This window comes from Choloepus didactylus, chromosome 25, assembly GCF_015220235.1.
Source record: "Choloepus didactylus isolate mChoDid1 chromosome 25, mChoDid1.pri, whole genome shotgun sequence".
Taxonomy (NCBI): Eukaryota; Metazoa; Chordata; class Mammalia; order Pilosa; family Megalonychidae; genus Choloepus; species Choloepus didactylus.
Genome location: NC_051331.1, coordinates 7755925 through 7776436, shown reverse-complemented (window position 1 = coordinate 7776436; position 20512 = coordinate 7755925). Strand labels below are relative to the sequence as shown.

Below are 20512 nucleotides of genomic sequence, written 5' to 3'. Positions count from 1 at the left end.
TCTCTCCTTGATTTTCTCCCCCTCATCCTGTTCCCTTTTACCAGTGCTCCTTTCTCCATTTCAGAAAAGAACGTTCTATATGTGAGTTTATTCACCCTTTAAAAAGTGAGCTGGGAGCTTCAGGGAATGTTTTGCAGTTGACATGGAGGCTGTGAGGAATGGAGGAAGGAGATACTTGGGGAAAAGGATCATGCCCCTGCCTTCTGACTTGGTGACTTAACAGGCTGTCAAGCCCTGCAGTCATGCACCTCATCCAAGGGGACAATGTGACTATTTGGGGGAGAAAGGAGAGAATGGGGGTTCATTTCTCCATTTGGATGACTTTATTTTTTCCTTCTCCTAGACTTCACTCTGGGAAGTTCTCTTGTGTTTCACACTGGCTCCCAGGTCCTGTGAAGACTTACACAATTAGGAGAGGGCTTTTTCTCTCCGATGAGTTGAGCCTGGGCCCTCCATTTCCCATTCCGGGCTGTCAGAGCTCTGGGACTCCACACCCCAAGAGCATTTGAAAACAAAGCCCAGGAGAAGTGGAGTCTCCTCCCCCCACCCAGTAGGTCATACCTGAATCCCACTCAAGTCTCACCTGCTTTCCCTCCTTGGCCCCTCCAGAGCAACGATGCCTCAGGGAACACTTGGAACTGGTTGTACTTCATCCCTCTCATCATCATTGGCTCCTTTTTTATGCTGAACCTCGTGCTGGGTGTACTTTCAGGGTAAGTCTTTGCCACTCCCCACTCCCTTCCACTCCCCCCTACCAACTTCTTCCCAGAAAGAAGTGACCGAAGCTTTATTTTCATTCACCAGGCAGAGAGCAGACCTTTTCCCCTGGCTCTGGGTAATCCTGACAGTTATTAGCAAGCCATGTATAGGCACATAGGCTGTGCACTGCAACAGGCACCCAGGGAGGGGGCACATGGATGCTGAAATCCAGTCCACCCTTGACTCGCCAAAATTTATCTCTGGCTCTGAGCTACCTGCACCCAGAGGAAAATGGAACTTCTTTCCAGTCCTGTCCTGTCATCCATAAGGATTTTCCCAAATTTTTCAGGCCCATAACCCACCACACAAGAAAATTCTATAGAGCTTTACTTTCTATAATTTACATTTACAAAACACAATTGTTTGGGCTCTCCCCACTTTCCAAATATAAAATCATAGCATACAACCTAAGATGCCCTTTTCATGACATACATTGACCCCCAACCCCAAAATTTTTTTTGGCTCAATCATAAATGGCTTTCATTTCTCTCACCACAAGAAGTTTGGCCACAGTGCCATCAGGGACCCCAGATTTTTATAGCTTTCAATTCTCATATTCTTGCCAGAGGCGTCCAATATCACAGATGCCTCATGGCCTCAAAACAGCTGCTTCATGCCAAAAGATGGTCATCCCACATTCCAAGTGGGAAGAGGAGGAAGGGAAACAGGAAGGGGCAGGGCCTATATTAGGAAAGGGAGGCTTCTGCAGAAACCTTCAGCTTATGTTTCATTGGCCTAACTCAAAGGGAGGCTGGAAATACTCTTCAGCTGGATACATTGAAGCCCCAAATAAAACTGGGGATTCTGTTGGTCAGGGGTATAAAGGGGATGAGCATGGAGTATACATCTATCAATGGTTGACGTGGCATTTTTTGCCTTAATCTATTTTTTAAAAAAGTAGAGCAGTTGTAAGTTTATAGAAGAATCATGCAGAAAGTCTCTTAAAGCTTTTAATTTTGAAATAATTCCAAATTTGCAGAACAATTGCAAAAATAGTACAAAACCCATACAGCAAACTCCAAATGCCCCAACCCAGATACCCAGATCCACCAATTTTAATATTTTGCCACATTTGCCGTATCATTCTATCCATCCATCCATTCATCCATCCATCCACTCATCCCTCCATCCATCCATCCATTTATCCAGCTATCTATCATCTATTTATCTATCATCTATTTCCTAAACATTGACAGTAAGTTGTATGCATCATGCTCTTTGAACTCATAATATTTCCATGCCCATTTCATTGCATGGTTTTATGGATTTGCTTTTTCCTCTAGCTGAGTGCAGTTGTTAAGAAATATGTGCAACTTGCAGAGAAACCCACCCACCCTCCCAAAATATTCTTATCTTTCCCCCAAAGGACCTGTTGGAAACTGTTGCCCTCCAGGGAGTTCTGAACCCCCAAATACACACACACACACACACACACACACACACACACACACACACGCTCCCTAAAAGTTCCAGGGCAGCAGGAAAAACCAGATGCTGGGCTTTTGTGTGTGTGCTTCTGCAGGGAGTTTGCCAAAGAAAGGGAGCGGGTGGAGAACCGACGGGCTTTTCTGAAGCTGAGGCGGCAGCAGCAGATCGAGCGAGAACTCAATGGCTACATGGAGTGGATCTCAAAAGCAGGTGAGGCCCCTTCTACCTGGGTCCCATGGATGGAAATCCCTGGCCGCGGATCACCTAGAGAGTCACGCGTGGGGGTTGGGGAGGGATGAAGGAGCCTCACGGTGAGAGGAACAGAGAAGGGTAGGTGATGGGGTGGTCAGACCCGAAGGACATGTAGGAGAATGCCATGTGGGTATCCTGCCAGAGAGAACAGCAGGTGCAGAAATCCTGAAGCACAAGCAGTGTTGTTATACCATAACTGGGGGAGCTGGGAGTTGCAAATCACTGAGCGGCATGTCTCGGGCTGGTTGAGCTGCCACTGTCAATGCAGGGAAGGTGCCAGTGACCGAGAGGACACCTCTCATTCCCTTTTCAAGGGAGCCCGTCCCCAGGAAAATTCTTAATCATGTCCTCCTCCTTCTCAGAAGAGGTGATTCTCGCCGAAGATGAAACCAACGGCGAGCAGAGACATCCTTTCGATGGTAACTGTCCTAAACCTGGCTCGGTGGTGGGTCCCAAGGGGCTTGGTGTTGCTGGGGCTGGGGGGCTGCTCCATTCTAAGGGGCCTCCAAGGGACATCCGGGGACCAGGTTGTGTCAAGCTCAGGAGGATAAAGGAAGTGGTTTTCACTTTCTGGCCTCCCCTATCTGCTTCTCATGCTTTGTGCCTCGCTTTTTCTCATCTGTAAAATGGGCGTCATCGTCATTGTCCTCTCTATCTCGTTGTGTCATTTGTGAGCATTAAATTAATTATTGCAAATGGAATGCTTAGAAGCGTGCTGGATGAGCTCAGTACCACTTGTGAATGCTAAATAAATAAATGAGTAAATAATGATAAGTCCACCAAGATTCCAGCTTACAATTAAGGACTCGTCTTGTGTTAGAAAATTGGCTAGACAGAGGGACAACTTCTGATCAAAAATACCAGGAGTGAGAGAAAGAAAGAAAGGTGCTGGACCTGCATAGGTTATATATATAACCGGTAGGTTATGAAATGGATTTTACAAACCACTTGATGGGGGAGTGTAAATCGCTTTCTCTGGAGTGATGCAGTAACTCATTGCCCCCTGGAAACTTCCTTTTGAGAGTAAACCTGAATACGGAGGGAAGGGGGAGTCAAGGGGTGAGTTGTCCCAGGATTATTGGAGAATGAAGTTCTTAGACTTTACAGAAAGGCCAGTTCTCTGGCCTATGTATTTGCTAAATTAAAATAATAACAACAACAAAAAAAATAATAATCCACCACCCCACCTCCCCTGCCCCCCAAAAACTAAAAACAGCTTGTTGTTTGGGATTCTCTTCTCAAACTTGAGAAAGCTGGTTAGACAGTGGTGACTTTTGGTGGAAAATTCCAGAGATTAAAAGGAAATGAAGGAACTAGAGCTCTGTCTCAGCTGGTTATAAAATGAACTTTATGGATTATGTTATAGGGGAAGAGATTATCCATGCAGACATACAAATTATTTTATTGGGAGTGTCTGCCTGAGCTCATCCCCTGCAGAAGCCTTGGGGAAACAGAGCCTAAATACTGGGGGTTGGAGAGTGTTGACAATTCCAGCTAAACTAGCTCAAATGCTAATAACAGCTCGAAGGGTAGACTGTCAAGTCACCCTGTATATCCAGTCCCAGGCTTCACAGGAAGTGAGATTTCTTAGCATTTAAAAGCAAGCCAGACAATGTCTGTACACTTAGGGTGGATTGCATGGTGTATGAATAAAACTATTTTTAAAAAATCAATATACTTCATGGACATGGACCCAAAAGTACCCAATAAAATATGAGCAAATTTATCCCCCCAGCAATTTGGGAAATAATAATACATTAATGACAGAGAAGCATTTAACACACAAGTACACTGTTGCTTCAACATTACAAAATAACCAATACAATTCACCAAATTAACTAATAAGGAAGAAAACGCATAATATCATTCCCTTTGATTCACGAAAATCATGTTAAATACAGCAAGGAAAGAGATGTAAGTAAAATGCACAAAGTTTGGAAAGGTATTTAAAGAAATGTTATCAGACAACATGTAAAAATACTACTGATAACTGCGAGCCAGTGATTGTATACTTCTGATGGTTTGTATGGTGTGTGAATATATCTCAATCAAACTGCATTTAAAAAAATGCTATTGAATCCACACCAAAAAAATCTAATAGAATATAAAAGTGAATTTAGCTGTTTTCCAAGGCATATAGTTAATACAAAAATCAACTGTATTTTTATGGAGTGGGAAAAACAATTGAAAATTAAAATAATATATTATATATATTAAAAAAAAGAAAAAAGAAAAAAGAGACCAAGGGGAAAAGAATAGCTGAGTCCAGACTCAGAAATCAGACCAAACAGGACTTGGTTCTTGTATTTACTTCTTGGGCACAGCGAGGCAGCCTCCCGGAGCCCCCATTTCTGCATCTCTAAAATGTGAGTGTCCTGAACGCTCCCACCAAACCCCATCAGTGCAAGGATCGAATGCAGCGATGGTGCCTGGGATGCACCGGGCGTGGCCCCAGCTGCCGAGAAAGGACCCTGCCGATGTCATTGTCCCAAAAGGGTAACGTCTTTTTCTCCTGCTATGTTTCCATTGTTGGAGCTCTGCGGAGAACCACCATAAAGAAGAGCAAGACGGACCTGCTCAACCCCGAGGAGGCTGAGGATCAGCTGGCCGACATCACCTCTGTGGGTGCGTAACCCCCCCCAGAATCCAGGTCCACTTATCACCGGTCGCCCCAGGGATGGGGGTCTGAGGGGCTGGGAGCCAGGCCGCCTGGGTTAGTCTCACCCCGCTTCTGACTTACCAGGGTGTCCTGGGGCAGGTGACATCTACCCACATCTACAAAGTGGGAATGACAGTAGTGCTTAATTATTATCAATGGTCAATTACCAATCATAATTAATTATTAATTATTATTAAGATTTACAATCAATTATTATTAATCAAGATTAATAATTAATTGTAAATAATCCTAATTAATAATATTGCTCATGATTGATCCTAATTAATCATAATTAATTCTAATTAATCATAATTAATTGATGATGGCAACGTTATTGTAAGGGTTGCATTAAATAATCCAGAGAAATGATTTAGAACAGCCTGGCAGAGAATAAGCACCCAGTAATGTGGACTGGTATTCTTATTCATTTGGGAAGACGATTCTTACTAAGTGCCCAATTGTGAATAAGACAGAGGCAAAATCCCTGCCATTGCAGGGAATCGATGTGATTACACACAGGAACGAGCAATGGTTGTTGCGATGCTGCTGAGTTCACGCCCGAGGTCTTGGCTTGCTCTGGAAGGGCAGAGCGTGGTCAGGGAAGACTTCTCGGAGGAGGCGGCGTTTAAGCCGATACCACGGCAATGAGAGCAGAGAGAACATAGTGGAAGGCTGTGCCCAAAGCGTTGTTTGAGAGCAGAGAAGACATTTACTCTTTTCCTTTCCACCCCTCTGTACTTTTGATCTCTTAACTGAGCTGTTGTTTTTGATGTTCCACCCTGAGAATGTATTATTTTTTGTAATGGGAGGGTGAGGGGGAGAGAGGAAAAGAAAAAGGGGGGGAAAGAAGAAGGGAGGGAGGGAGGAAAGGAAGGACAGAAGGACGATTACATTCTGTTTAAATAACTGCCATCCTGTTACCATGCTATTGTATATACGTGTTTCTGGTCCAAAGGCACAGATTATTTTATATTCTGCCTTTCCTTCACTCAACCCTAGTCTGTAACTGTTTTGCTGAGGGACGTGGATTTCATTGCAATGACATATTCCTTCAGAGTGGGTACACTGTCGTTTGAATACGCGGTCGCTCTGTTCTACGGGATTTGAGTTGTTTCCAATTTTTGCTCTTACGAAGCGCACTGCTGTGAACATTTATGTACAATTACTCCCCCCACCCTTTGGGCGTATTTCCTTGGGGATAATTATAGGATCAAAGATATTAACAGCTTTTCAACTCATTATTCACAGAGCCCTTCTGAGTTTGAAAACCATCGAACCCATTTATAAACCTGCCAAGTGTGTGTATGTTTGGGGATTCCCCAGCCTGGCCGTTGCATTTTGCCAATTTAACTTATTTTCCCAGTTTAATAGGTTTGTAATGATACCATAAAGCTTGTCTTAATTTGTGTTTTTAATTTCTAGCCCAAACGCACTTTTCCTTGTAATGATCAGCAACTTCTATTTCCACTTGCGGTTACATCTGTTTATCTCCTTTGAGCAAGTGACAAAAATCATAGTGGTCCATCAGTGCTTTATGCATTTTATCAGTGATGTCTGTCCACATATTTTCCCAATGAGTTTGCTTCCATTTTTAAAATCTGTTATATATTGATGAACAAAAAATTTCTGTTCATGCCTCATTTATTGAATGCCAGGCACGGAGAAAATCTGAGATACCTGCCCTTAATTAACAAGGGGATGTTATTTTTCATCAATCATTCTGGCAAAGATGGAAAAGTAGTAAAACCCAGTGTGGGCAAAGATGTGAGGAAATGAGCATTTTCATATGCTGTTAGAAGGAATATAAATCTGCACAGGATTTTGGTGTATGATATGGCATTCTTTAATTATAGATGTTTATACTGTTTGACCTAGAATTTCCACTTTCAAAAACATTCCTACACAAGTGCAAAGGTGCACAGAAGGAGCACTCTTTTTAGTGTTGGGAAAAACAAAAGCCAGGAACAATTCACATGCCCAGGAGTGGGGATATGGTTAAGGAAATTAGAGAATATACATGCAGGGGAATACTACAAAGTCAGGAAAAAGAGCAGGGCTGCTACTGGCATAGAAAGATGTTTGAGATATATTTTTTAATGAGAAAAGGAAGTTGCACAACATTATGTACAATATGATCCCATTTTTAAAAATAATGTTAAGAAACATAAGATGTACTTGAAGATGAACTGGAAAGTGGAGGATTACAAGGGATTTTGACTTTTTACATTTCATTTTTCTGTAATGTATGAATTAATGACATGCATTACTTTTGGAATCAGAAAATTAAATAAATTAAAAGTTGCATGAAAACAATAGAGACTAATGATAAGGAGCTGAGATGAGGACTCTTACAGCTGTACAGGGTGGAGAGGAATTTGTTTGGTAGGGAAATCAAAGAAAGCTTCAAGAAAAGACATTTTAAACCAGGCCTCCAGACAGAGTTTTTGTGGCTGGAGTTGGGGAGGGGGTGGAAGGCATTTCAGGAAGCTGTGACATATATTCACAGAGGGTTTGTCTGGGCAAGATCCTGCTCTAGAATTTGTGACTGGCATAGAAAAACTTGCTACTTAGGGAACCCAAGTTCAAGGCAGGCATTTGATAAACTTGTGAGGACACAAGTCACACAGTAGTAGTAGTAGTAATTTTAGGTTATTTGTTTTTTCTTATTCCTTTGTTTTAGTTTTGTTTGAAATGTTTTTTGTTTTTGTTTTTTAATTTTTAGATAAAGTTAAAAAAAACAATGAATGAGTGTTAAAAAAATAAATAAGTAAATGAACAATGGGGGGAGGAGGGGAATGGGATGTTTCAGATGTTCTTTATTATTTTTATTTTAATTTTGTTTTTTGGAGTAATGAAAATGTGCAAAGATTGATTGTGGTGATGAATGCACAACTATGTGATGATACTGTAAACAACTGATTGTACACTTTGGAGGATTTATGTTATGTGAATATATCTCAATAAAATTGCATTTAAAAATTTTTTAAAAAGTTAAAAAAAGAAGATTAGGAAATGAATGATTAGTGAATGAATGAATGACTGGATGGATGAATGAACAAATGGATGGATGGATAAATGAATTAACAGATGGATGAACAACAGATAAACTAATGAATGAATGAACGAACAGATGGATGGATGGATGGATGAATGAACAGATGAACAACAGATAGACAAATTGATAAATGAACAGATGGATGAATGGATGGATGGATGGATTGATACATGAATTAGCAGATGATGAACAATAGATAAACTAATGAACAAATGAATGAACAGATGGATGGATGGATGGATGAACTAACAGATGAACAACAGATAGACAAATTAATGAATGAATGAACAAATGGATGGATGGATGTACAGACAAAGTAGGAAGTAGGAAGCTGTCAGGATGAGTAAGAGTTGATGCTGTTCCCTGCCATTAAGAAGGAGGGGTGACTTTCAGCTTTCTAAATGGATCCAAAAGTCAGGCTTTATCTCTGATGGGCAGACGTGCTGTAGGCAAAGCTTCCCAAACCTATATCCTTGGCCTGGTGTCTCAAAACACACCAGAAAGGCACCCCCAATCTTTCCCCAAAGGAGAACTCTGGAATGCCAGGATTCTGGCAAGGAAATGCCTTTTCCTTTATTTATTCCCATAAAAAAATTAATAAGTACAAATTTCACACGAAGGCAGGAACTGTGTTTGTTTGTCCTCATGTTGTACCATAGTAAATACAGTCTTATGTAATTGGTGATTCAGTGGCACTGTTCAGTCATTTTAAATGCACATTATAAAGCAGTCTAATTTACAATCAATGAACTTACTATCAAGTGCCAACACTGGTTTAGAGCACTCCATGGTAAGGATCCTTTGAAATGTGGCTGATCTGTATGTATTTTATAGAAAACAACACATCGGATTTGGAAGACTTAATACAAAAAAAAAGGAATGTAAAAAATCTCATTAATGAATTTTTAAATTGATTACATGCTGAAATGATAGTATTTTGGATATATTTGGTTCAATAAGGTATATTACTAAAAAAGTTTTTTTAATCTAAGGATTGCCTGCCATTACAAGTCCAGACATCAGAGAAGAATTAGAGGCAAGAATGTATAGAAATATTATTCACCCATAAAAAGGAAAGAAGTTCTGATCCATGCCACAACATGGATGAACCTCTAAAACATTATGTTGAGTGAAATAAGCCAGACACAAAAGAACAACTATTGCATGATTCCAGCTATATGAAATGCCTGGAATAAGCTAATTCATAGAGAGAAAAGGTAGATTGGAGGTTATCAGGGGCTGGGGGCAGAGGAGATGGGGAGTTATTGCCTGGCGGGTATGGAATTTCTACTTGGAGTAATGGAAGAGTAGTGGTAATGGATGGTGGTGATGGTAGCAGAACATCGTGAATGTAATTAACACCACTCAATTGTGCACGTTAAAATGGGAGACTTGGTGATATAAATATATATATATATATTAGCATGATAAAACTTTCATAACAAAACAAAAAAGAATGTATAGGAAAAGGGAGCATGGGTCAAAGTGAGTATATAAGTGTGATAAACAGAGGTGGCAGTATCTCACTAGCAGAGAACTTAGCATGTAGTAGGTGTTCAATTAACAGTTATGTCCCCTTCCCTTCTTGAGGAAAGGGTCTCCCCATCAGGGTAAGTTTCTCAAAGCTGGGGTGATCAGGAACCACATTCCTGATGAAATGGCCCATAAATTGGGTTTTGGTTTCTGTCTTTGGAGCTGCAGTAGGAGATTATGCCAAATAATTACAACTTCCCAGGCACCATCTAAGGTGCTTTAAATGCCTCTGTTTCCCACGAATGCCCTATGAGGTTAGAAATGTGGTTGTCCCCAATTTACAGATGACAACTATAGCAGATGAATTTTGACATGTTCTTAACCTTAATCCACTTTCCTGTGGGTGTGAGCCCATGGTAGACAAGACCTCTTGAAGATGTGAGTTTAAATTAAGGTGTGGCACCAGCTGCATGGGGTTAGGACCTGGAGGCCTTTACAAGCAGAAGAAATTCAGACATAGGGAGCAAAAGCCACAGGGAGACACCAGAAGCCGGAAGTCGATGGAACCCAGAAGAGAAAGGAGAGGACATCACCGCGTAACCCAAGACAGGGATACAAGCCAAGGATCACCAGCAGTCAGCACCAAAACACTACAGTCTTCAGGGAGAAAGCAAGCCTTGCTGAGAGCTTGATGTTGGACTTTTCCAAGCCTCAAATCCATGAGCCAATAAAGCCCATAGTTTAAGCCAACCCATTGTGTTGTGTTTGTCACAGCAGCCTGGCAAACCAGAGCCCAGAGAGAAAAGGTGACCCATCCAAGATCACCCATCAGGGGATGGTGGGGCCAGGTTTCCCAGCAGCAGTGGGGTTCAGGGGTCACCCACCTGTTGGGGTCAGCCTTTCTCTCTCCCTTGACCCATGGAGCATCTGGCTCTGACCCCTGCAAAAGACTCCCCAAGAGTCTCATTCCTCTTTATGAAACCCCTTAGAGCCCTGCAGGTCCTGGACTCATCTTTGGATGCTGCCGTACCTTAGCTTCCTGTGGTTGCCATAACAAAGAACCACAAAGAACCACAAACCAGGAGGCTTAAAACAACAGAAATGTATTGGCTCAGTTCCAGAGGCCAGAAGTTCAAAATCAAGGTGTTTGCTTCCTCTGAAACCTGTACAGGAGATTCTAGCTTCTAGCGATTGGTTGCCAGCCTCCTTGGCTTGTAGAGACGTCCCTCCAGTCTCTGATCTGTGTTCCCATAGTCTTCTTCCCTCTGTCTGTCTGTCTGTCTGTCTATGCCCAGATTTTCCTCTTCTTGTATTGGATGTGGACCCACCCTAACCCCATTGGGCCTCGTTTTAATGAATCACATCTTCCAACACTCAATTTCCAAATAAGGTCCCGTTCACAAGACCAGGGTTAGGACTATGGGGGGAACAGACTGTGGGGGGCAAGGGTGGGAGCCAGGGGTTAGGGAGAAGGGATAGAAGGGATTGCACTGCTCCAGGCTGGGAAAGGGGAAGAGGTGGGTGGAATCGGCATGTACATTATTTAAGGTAGAGTCAACCTTGATGCTGGATCAAATAGGTGTGGGAAAGAGAGGGAAGAGCCAAGATTTTTGCCCTGAGCATTTGGAAGGATGGAGCTGTCATTCAATGAGAGAGGAAGGTGCCAGGGAGGGTCAGAGCTCGGATTTGGATGGTTGAGTTTATCTTCTAAAATCTTAAAGCCTGCAGTTTCATTCAGTTGTTTGTTTATTGATTCCTTCATTTGTTTGTTCATTCATAAGTTCATTCAGTCATGCATTTGTTTATTCGTTCATCTGTCCATGTGTTCATCCATCCATCATCCAACCATCCATTCATTTGTTCGTTCATTCATTCATTAACTCATCTATCAATTTGTTCATTTGTTTGATCATTTCTTCATACATCTGCTCATCCATTTATTAGTTCATTCATTTGTTCTTTTGGGGGACACGGTTTAACCTATAACATGGGGAAACTACTCAACTGGGAATGGCCGTGAGGACCCACCCCAGCAGTTTGGGCAGCTGTTGGACATGAGAGAAGGGTCTGTGTCAGGAAGGAGAGGAGCCCTGCAAGGGGGCCACAGCTGCTGGACCTGGCTGGCTGCTGCTGGTGGGAATGTGCCCCCACGATGGCTGCATGTCCCAGGAGGGAGTCGGACATGGTGGGCACGAACACAAGCTCTGAAGCCCACATGGACACTTTGTAGCAAGTCCTTGGGCTTCTCAGCCTCCACTTCCTCGGCTGTAAAATGACCTCTACTCAAAGGGTTGTGCTGGGGAACAAGTCATTTCTCAGGTCAAATATGTTCGCCACAAAGCCTGGTGTCTGCCAAAGGGTCACTAAATGTCAGCTGTTTTGTCCATTCAAGAGAAGCCGAAATCCATATTTTTATGGGAATATCTCCCAGAGTTTAAGTGTGGACCAATAATTTCAACTTTTACAAACCCAGTTTGAACCAATATGGCTCCTAGATGCCAATTTGCAACCCCTGGTTAGAATTTACTAATAGCAAATGGCATCTTGTGAGGCCACAGGTTCCCTAGAAAGCCAAGTGCTTTGCTGTGTGTCATGCCTGGCAGGTGGGATGGACTCAGTAAACATGCTGGGTGAATGAACAAATGAATGAACTAATGAATGGATGAGCAGATGTATGAATAAATGATCAAACAAATGAACAAATTGATAGGTGAATTAATGAATGGATGAACTAATGAATGGATGAGTGGATGTATGAAGAAATGATCAAATGAACAAACTGAGGTGAATTAATGAATGAATGAACAAACAAATGGATGGATGGATGAATAAACAAATGAAAAGATGAATGAATAAACAAATCCATGACTGAATGAACTAATGAATGAACAAACAAATGAGGAAATCAATAAACAAACAAATGAACACAATTGCAGGTTTTCAAGATTTTAGACAATAAACTCAACCATCCAAATCTGAGCCCTGACCCTCCCTGCAAACCTGCCCCTCTGGCACCTTCCTTTCTTATTGGTTGACAGCTCCATCTTTCCAAATGCTCAGGGCAAAACTTTTGGCTCCTCCCTCTCTTTCCCACACACATCTGATCCAGCATCAAGGTTGACTCTACCTTAAATAATGCACATGCTGGGTCCACCCACCTCTTCCCCTTCCTCAGCCTGGAGCAGTGCAATCCCTTCTCCCTAACCCCTGGCTCCCACCCTCCACCCCCACACACACAGTCTGTTCCCCCAAAACCTGGCACACAGTGGTTGCTCAATAATTGCTTAGGAATGAAAGTATGTGGAGGCAGAACCTGGGGCAAGAACAGAAAGGGGTATAATTGAGGTCCAGATTTCTAATGTGAAGCGTCCATGGAAAATTAGCTTTACCCTTTTCCTGCCTCCCACCCCCATCACCTCCTCCTGGAGGCTTTCCCAGCCTGCTTCGTGCTGCTCTGTCACCAGCCTCAGCACCGGGGGGGCCGCAGAGGCATCAGGCATGGCCAGGAAGGGGAGAACATGGAAGTCGGCTCCAGTGATGCAGAGAAGCCAGCCTCCCCAGTGAATTCCTACACACACGTTGGTTACATCCGATACTCATCCTTTCAAAGCTGTTGTCTCCTGGGCACCCCTGGGAAGCCAAGCCCATGACAGTCTCCACCCTTGCTTGACATTCTCCGTCCTTCCCCCGGCAGGGTCTCCCTTCGCCCGAGCCAGCATTAAAAGTGCCAAGCTGGAGAACTCGACTTTTTTTCACAAAAAGGAGAGGAGGATGCGTTTCTACATCCGCCGCATGGTGAAAACTCAGGCCTTCTACTGGACTGTGCTCAGTCTGGTAGCCCTCAACACCCTGTGTGTGGCTATCGTTCATTACAACCAGCCTGAGTGGCTCTCCGACTTCCTCTGTGAGTACCCCCTGGCCCAGCCCTGGCCCATCAGCTCCCTGATCCCTTCCTCACACCCTTTTTTTTTTTTTTTTTCAGTCCTCTTTCTCAGGCAGCACCTGTTCCTCCTTTGGGCCTCGTTGAATTTGCCCTTTCATTTGGTCACTTCTGCAAATGTGATTGGGGCTGATGTTCCCAATGCTGCAAAGCCCACCTTCTTTGGGTCTGGAATTCTCCAAATAGTTGCGTGATCTCTTCCTTAGAGAGGAGAGACATAAGGAAGCCTCAGGGATGGGGAATGGCCCGTAGATTGTTCATGTCTGACTCCCCGCTTTTGTCTTCTTCTTTCAAACTTTCTGCTTCTTTCCCATTTCCTGTCTTGTCCTTTTGGGCTTGCTTATGGCTTGAGCTCATTCCCAGAAGGCTCCCTCCAGCAAATGTGAGAGCATCTTGCCCCCCCCATAGGTACCAGGATCCCCAAGGCTTCTGTCGTCTGGGCCTGTTCTCAGATTCTAGAAATTAACGTAAAAGGGTATCAAAAGTGAGAGCCAGGTGGGGGTGAGGAGAGACTGAAAGGTGGAGGGACACCTCTGAGCAGGATCTGAAAAGTAAAGAGTGCTGAGTAATCAACAAGAGTAGTGACTGGGCAGAGAGGAAAGCAAGTGGACCCCACTGTGGGTCCCCAGTGAGGACTTCAAAGAACCTTTTGCCTGCTGGATGCCCTTCTCCTGCATCTGCTGGCTTGTTTGACTCAGGGCTGGGGCTTCTCTGCCCATCTGACCTGGTTCAGAGCTGACCCAGGTCAGCCACTGGAGATAGTCAAATCTTCAGCCTAAAGAGGCCTGGGATCTTAGCCCAGGTAATTGTTCCAGTTGCATTGACTGATCCCCAGGACACACCCCTCCCCCAGCGGCCAGTTCTTCTGAGAGCCCTGACCTAGTTCCAATTTTGGTAATTGCATTTGGTCCCCCTGGAATCTCTCATAAATGAGAAAGCTTCTTGTCTTAACCTCCTCTGATAGTCTATTTTTAAAGTCCCATATTCCCCCTCCTTATCACCTCATGCTGTGTCCTGGTTTAAGAATAAGGGTTGGGACTTCCTGTCTGGGGCCTCTGGGTCCATATAGGTCCTTTAATCATTCCCATTTTTCAGTTAAGAAAACTGAGACACAGAGAGGTTGAGTAACTTGCCCAGGGTCACACAGCTAGTAAATATCGAAGCTAGAATTTGAACCCAGGCTCCAGAATACAAGCCCTGTCTAACGACAGATCCCTCCCTGCCCACCCCTAACTCATCATATGACCTTGGACAAATCATTACCATTGTTCGTTGATTGAAGATGTCTTCACTTTTAAGGCACACTTATTTTATGTGCCACTGAGAAATACAGCAATGCTGCCAGCTAAACTAGAACACGCCAATGAGATGCACCCAATTTCAGATATGCTGAAAAGTGAACAAAATGTGAGTCTTGGATTCAGTGAAGCATAATAGTTTTGTTGGGTCTCACATTCCTCATCTTTCCTTGATGGAAATTGGATTTGATGGTCCTGAAATTTCTTCCAGATCCACCAATGCTATAGACCTGGTAATTCTCATGGGTCTTATGTTTTGCAGGCTAACGTGTTTCCATGATAACCAGGGAACAAGCATCTCGGAAATTCTTCATTCCTCCCAGAGTTGCTCTGGCAGGTCTTGGAATGTACCAAATGTTGTGGAAAGGTTTCCTTCACTGATATTTTGGCCTTTGCTAAATATTTTGGATGTCCCTGGGGCTGGCAAGATCTGGAGGACCCTAGAATTCTACTCATGCACTAGAAGTGTCCTGGAAGTCCTAAAAATTAGGGAAATTTTCAATCAGGAAACAGTGTTAAAAGTCTTAACAGTCAGTTCAAACCACCTCTTTAAAGCAAAGGCCCTCAAATAGAATTAGCTAAGTGGTCAAAATTGTGAAATGCTCACAAGTTTGGATCCTCAGTCTTCCCCTTCTGTGTGCTCTTTTCCCTTTGGAAACCTTCCTTACCCCTCCTTCTTCCAATCCATGAGGTGGATATCCATGTCCTACAGGAAAGCGCTCTCAGAAAAGGACCTGATATTAGCCATTTATTTACTAGAGCAAGTGAATATCCATGATTTACCTCTCTCTGAGGCGTCTAAACCTGTATGCTTTCTCACCAAAAACTAAAAAGCTTTATCTTGCTCAAGACTTTTAGACACCAGCAAGACAGAATTTCCAAGGGACATGAGTAAGGTTTTCCAAGTCAGGAGAAAAGTCATGCCTGGGATCTTCCAACAGAGTCCCTAACATCAGGATTACAAATAGGACACCATTAAAATTTCTATTTCTTTTTTCCCTTTGTCAGCTCACATACAAAAGTCCACTAATCATAACTCTTGGACCATGACACACTGACAACATGGGACCATGCATGGCCTTTTGTTATACTTTTAGTTAGTGGGTGAGTTCGTTTTAGTAATGTAATAAGCACCCAGGAAATCACAAGTCAAGACAAAAGCTGGATCCTTGGCTATAAGTTGGCAGGCCAACCCTTCTCATCAAACCAGGGCAAAAACTATGAGGTGGAGACCCACTGAACTTTTTCTCACTCCTTTTAAGATTGTTCTGGGGTTGGTGAGTTGGAGCGTAGGGGCAATTATTGCATTTCTCCTTTAACAGAGGGAAATGTGAAGCCCACAGAAAGGAAGGCTTTGAATAATCTTCAACAAAGACCTCTAAAAACCACCCCCTCCCTGCTGTCAGACCAGGCGAGGGACATGGTCACCAATAAGAGGAGATTCAGAACCACCTGATGGCCCCCATACCTAACCTCCTCTCTGTTACCCCCTCTCTCCCTTTTAGACTATGCAGAATTCATTTTCTTAGGACTCTTTATGTCCGAAATGTTTATAAAAATGTACGGACTTGGGACGCGGCCTTACTTCCACTCTTCCTTCAACTGCTTTGACTGTGGGGTAAGTGCTCCAATTTCCAAGGAGCTCCTCCCTCCAGCTCATGCCTGGAATGGGCAATAACTGGGGACACCAAAGTGGGAGAGGGAGGGTGCCCCCTGGACATGAGAGACTCAGCTGGCTGTAGAAGGAAGGGATGAGAGGACAGTCCCCAACATGGGTGAGGATATGGAGCACCCCAGAATGCTCAGCCTCATCTGGTGGGATGGGAGTTTTGTAGAACCTCTTTGGAAAGCAGAGGGGCCTTTCCTACTTGTTCCGGTTTGCTAATGCTGCTGTTTTGCAAAATACCGGAAATGGATTGGCTTTTATAAAGGGGGTTTATTTGGTAACAAAGTTACAGTCTTAAGGCCATAAAATGTCCAAGGTAAGGCATCAACAATTGGGTACCTTCACTGGAGGATGGCCAATGGCATCCAGAAAACCTCTGTTAGCTGGGAAGGCATGTGGCTGGCATCTGCTTGCTCCCAGGTAGCATTTCAAAATGGCGTTCTCCAAAATGTTGCTCTTGGGGCGTTTTGTCCTCTCTTAGCTGCAGCTGTCCTTCAAAATGTCACTCTCAGTTGCTCTCCAAAATGTCACTCACAGCTGCCCTGAGTTCCTTCTGTTTGTCAGCTTTTTATATGGCTCCAGTGATTTAATTCAGACCCACCCTGAATGGGTGGGGTAACACCTCCATGGAAATTATCCGGTCAAATGTCTTGCCCACAGTTGGCTGAGTTTCATCTCCATGGAAACTCTCAAAGGATTCCAATGTAGTCAACACTAATACATCTGCCCCCACAAGATCACATTAAAGAACGTGGCATTTTGGGGGACTTAATACATCCAAACTAGCATACTACTTCAGTCAAAGATATTCAGTGACCTGGAAATTCCACTGCACGCATGCAGGAGATGCATAAACAAATGTTCTCAACAGCTTTATTTGTGGTAACCTCAAACCAATGATCCAAGTTTCCCTTTGCAGTAGAATGAATATATAAATTGCGGTGCATCCACATAATGGAATACAATGCAGCAGAGAAAGGGAACCAACAACCACACACGTTGCATAAATCACCCAAATAATATTGACTAAAAGGAGGCAGACGCTGACAAAATGAGTCCATGTAGAATAATTCCACTCAAAGTTCAAATGGACGAAATTAAACTACATTGTTTAGAGATGCATGTGTAGATAATTGTAAAAGGCAGGGAACTTGAAAACATTATGCTAAGTGAAAGAAGCCAGACCAAAAGGTAGTATATTATATGACCCCATTTATGTGAAATGTCCAGAATAGGTAAATCTGTAGAGAAAGAAAGCAGATTAGTGGTTTTCAGGGGCCGGGAGTGAGGGTGGGAGAATGGGGTTCGGGGTGTCCTTTGAGAGTGATGGAAATGTTTTGGAACTAGATGGAGACGGTGGTTGCAGGGCATTGCGAACGTACTAAATGCCCCCTAAAAGGTTAATTTCATGTTATGTGAATTTCACTTCAATGACCGAAAGGAAAGGAAATGGTTATCACAAAAATTAGGATGGTGGTTATTTCTAGGGGTCCCCAGAGGTTTCCCAGCTGCTGACATGTCCTATGTCTTGAAATAAGGGACAGTTATATGAACATTTGTTTTGTTATGTTTTGGGAATTCTTTGGTCTGCACGATCTCTTGCTAAGAAAAAAAAGGAAGGAAGGAGAGGGGTCTGAGACCCTCTCCCTCTCTGCATTTAGGGCTGGGAGTTGGGTTCTGCTCCTCCAAAGATCGGGCCCGGGGGAGACGTCAAGGGGTGTTTGCGGGTGCTAGAAACCAGGCACCGTCCCTGGATGCAACATCAGTCTCCGTTCTAGGTCATAATCGGGAGCATCTTTGAAGTCATCTGGGCTGTCATAAAACCTGGCACATCCTTCGGCATCAGCGTGTTACGAGCTCTCAGGTTATTGCGTATTTTCAAAGTCACAAAGTAAGTCTTGGGGGTTCCTCGGCACACCGATGGGGGGGGTGGGGAGCAGGGTGGGGCCGGGAGGAGGGCGGGCTGGCCTGGGGGCTGTCTCCCACCACCACCATCCCCCACTTCCACAACTCTGGCCTGACCCGCACACTGGGCATCTCTCTCCAGGTACTGGGCCTCTCTCAGGAACTTGGTCGTGTCTCTTCTCAACTCCATGAAATCCATCATCAGTCTGTTGTTCCTTCTTTTCCTCTTCATTGTTGTCTTTGCCCTCTTGGGAATGCAACTTTTTGGCGGCCAGTAAGTCCCCGGCAGAAGCTCCAACTTCTGCTGCCCTGGGGTCCGGGCTCGGAGCCCCCCATGCCCCCACTCCCCTAGCTCCCGGCATCCGGAGACCCTCACCCACCTCAATCATGCAGACTCTACCCTCCTGGTGGCTGGGACCCCCCACTGCCTTCCCCAAAGGCAGACGGGGTCCGGGATACCAGCCAGGATGACCCCCTGGGGGTGCTGGGTCATCGTCCCAGAGACCAGATGCTGAGCCAAGCCTTTGGACAGTGGAACGTCTGGGTCCTCTCTGCAGGTTTAATTTCGACGAAGGAACTCCCCCTACCAACTTTGACACTTTTCCAGCGGCAATAATGACAGTATTTCAGGTACGACATTCACCCTTTCCCGTGGATACCTCCTCGTGTCCAAAACTAGGGTGCCTTGGCACTCCCTGGGTCCAACGTATGGGTATACGAGTAATAAAATAAAGACTAAATAAACAAATAAATAGTGGGTGGAGGGGTGGGGGATATGGGATGTTTTGGGTGTTCTTTTTTATTTTTATTTTTAAATTTTTGGAGGTTTTTATTGTTTTTTGGAGTAATGCAAGTGTTCTAGGATTGGTTGTGGTGACGAATGCACAACCGTATGATGCTGTGAGCCATTGATTGTATACTTTGGATGGATTATATGGTGTGTGAACATATCTCAATAAAATTGCATTAAAAACAAAAAAGAAAAATTAGGATGCCTGCCCAGGATTTGAGGGGCCTCCCTGAATCCCTCCCCCCCGCCTTGCCTTTCCCACCCTCCCCCCATCTGAAGAAACCTCAACCCTGTATCCCAAGACAAAGGGTTAGACCCTGAGCAGTCACCCCAGACAACTTCTGTACCCTTGTAGGACAAGCCTGGGGAGGCTTAGGACTAGCCCAACTGGAGCCTCCAGAATCTTTCCAGTGGGTTCTTTCTTTTGGGGACAGAGACTTTATGAAAATGTGACATTACTGCATTTCTCCTGGCTGAGTAATCTGTAAGTAAGAGACCTAGTCAGGAGTTTGGAGAAGGAAATCATGATGAGCTCAAATTCTGAGCCTTCCCATAAGTATGTGAATTTACCTTTATAAAGATTTAAGTAATAAATTGGTATTTAATAGAAATACCAATATTTTAAAATTTTATTTAGTATTTTAATATTGGTATTCATATTTATAGTCATGTCACCACTCATATTTCTTTGGCACAAGGATTTTGACCCAAGAGTGATTCTGCCTCCCCCACCTCCCCATCCCGTCCCCCAGTAGGCATTTGGCAACATCCAGAGATATTTTTTGGTTATCACAACTGCAGGATGACGTTGGCTCCAAGTGGGTAGAGACCAGGGATGCTGCTAAACATCCTACAATGCAAGGACAGTCCCCACCCCAGAAAACTGCACAGCACCAAATGTCACCAGTGTCCCGAGGTTGAGAAACCCTGCACTAGCGGATTAAAACTTTTGGAGTCCTTTGTCCTCATGGAAATACCGCAAAAGGGGGAGGCTGGATTTTTTTTAACTAGCATAGAAGATCATGTGGAGGCCCCATGCCCATCCCCTTGACCCTCTCTATTTCCACCTGAGCCTGCCCGACTTCAATTTGCCAGCCCCCGCGTCCTTTTGCCCAAGGCTGTCCCACTGAATTTTTTGCCCACCTTTCCACCAGGAGCAGCCCTTGGTGGATCTATATCCCAGCTCCCTCACCCTGGTAAGATGATTCTAAGGTGCGTGTTCCAGGCAGTCTTCCAGGGGCCCCCAGACGGACTGAGCTCCAGTAGCCCACTGTGGAAATTCACTTC

The 20512-nt window shown here is 44.1% G+C and overlaps 1 protein-coding gene across 11 annotated transcripts in view; it reads left to right on the top strand.

Annotated features, from left to right (window-relative positions):
• CACNA1A (calcium voltage-gated channel subunit alpha1 A) overlaps positions 1 to 20512 on the top strand; it is a 322216-nt gene that overhangs the window by 211798 nt on the left and 89906 nt on the right. For 7 of the 11 annotated variants that reach the window (XM_037818101.1, XM_037818095.1, XM_037818098.1 and 4 more), the window contains 9 exons: positions 610 to 713; positions 2282 to 2397; positions 2802 to 2858; positions 4969 to 5064; positions 13321 to 13530; positions 16370 to 16482; positions 18309 to 18421; positions 18578 to 18709; positions 18993 to 19065. In XM_037818101.1, the coding sequence (XP_037674029.1) occupies positions 610 to 713; positions 2282 to 2397; positions 2802 to 2858; positions 4969 to 5064; positions 13321 to 13530; positions 16370 to 16482; positions 18309 to 18421; positions 18578 to 18709; positions 18993 to 19065 (1014 nt within the window). The remainder of the gene's footprint in view (positions 1 to 609; positions 714 to 2281; positions 2398 to 2801; positions 2859 to 4968; positions 5065 to 13320; positions 13531 to 16369; positions 16483 to 18308; positions 18422 to 18577; positions 18710 to 18992; positions 19066 to 20512) is intronic. The other 4 variants (XM_037818099.1, XM_037818097.1, XM_037818096.1 and 1 more) reach the window with 4 other exon arrangements.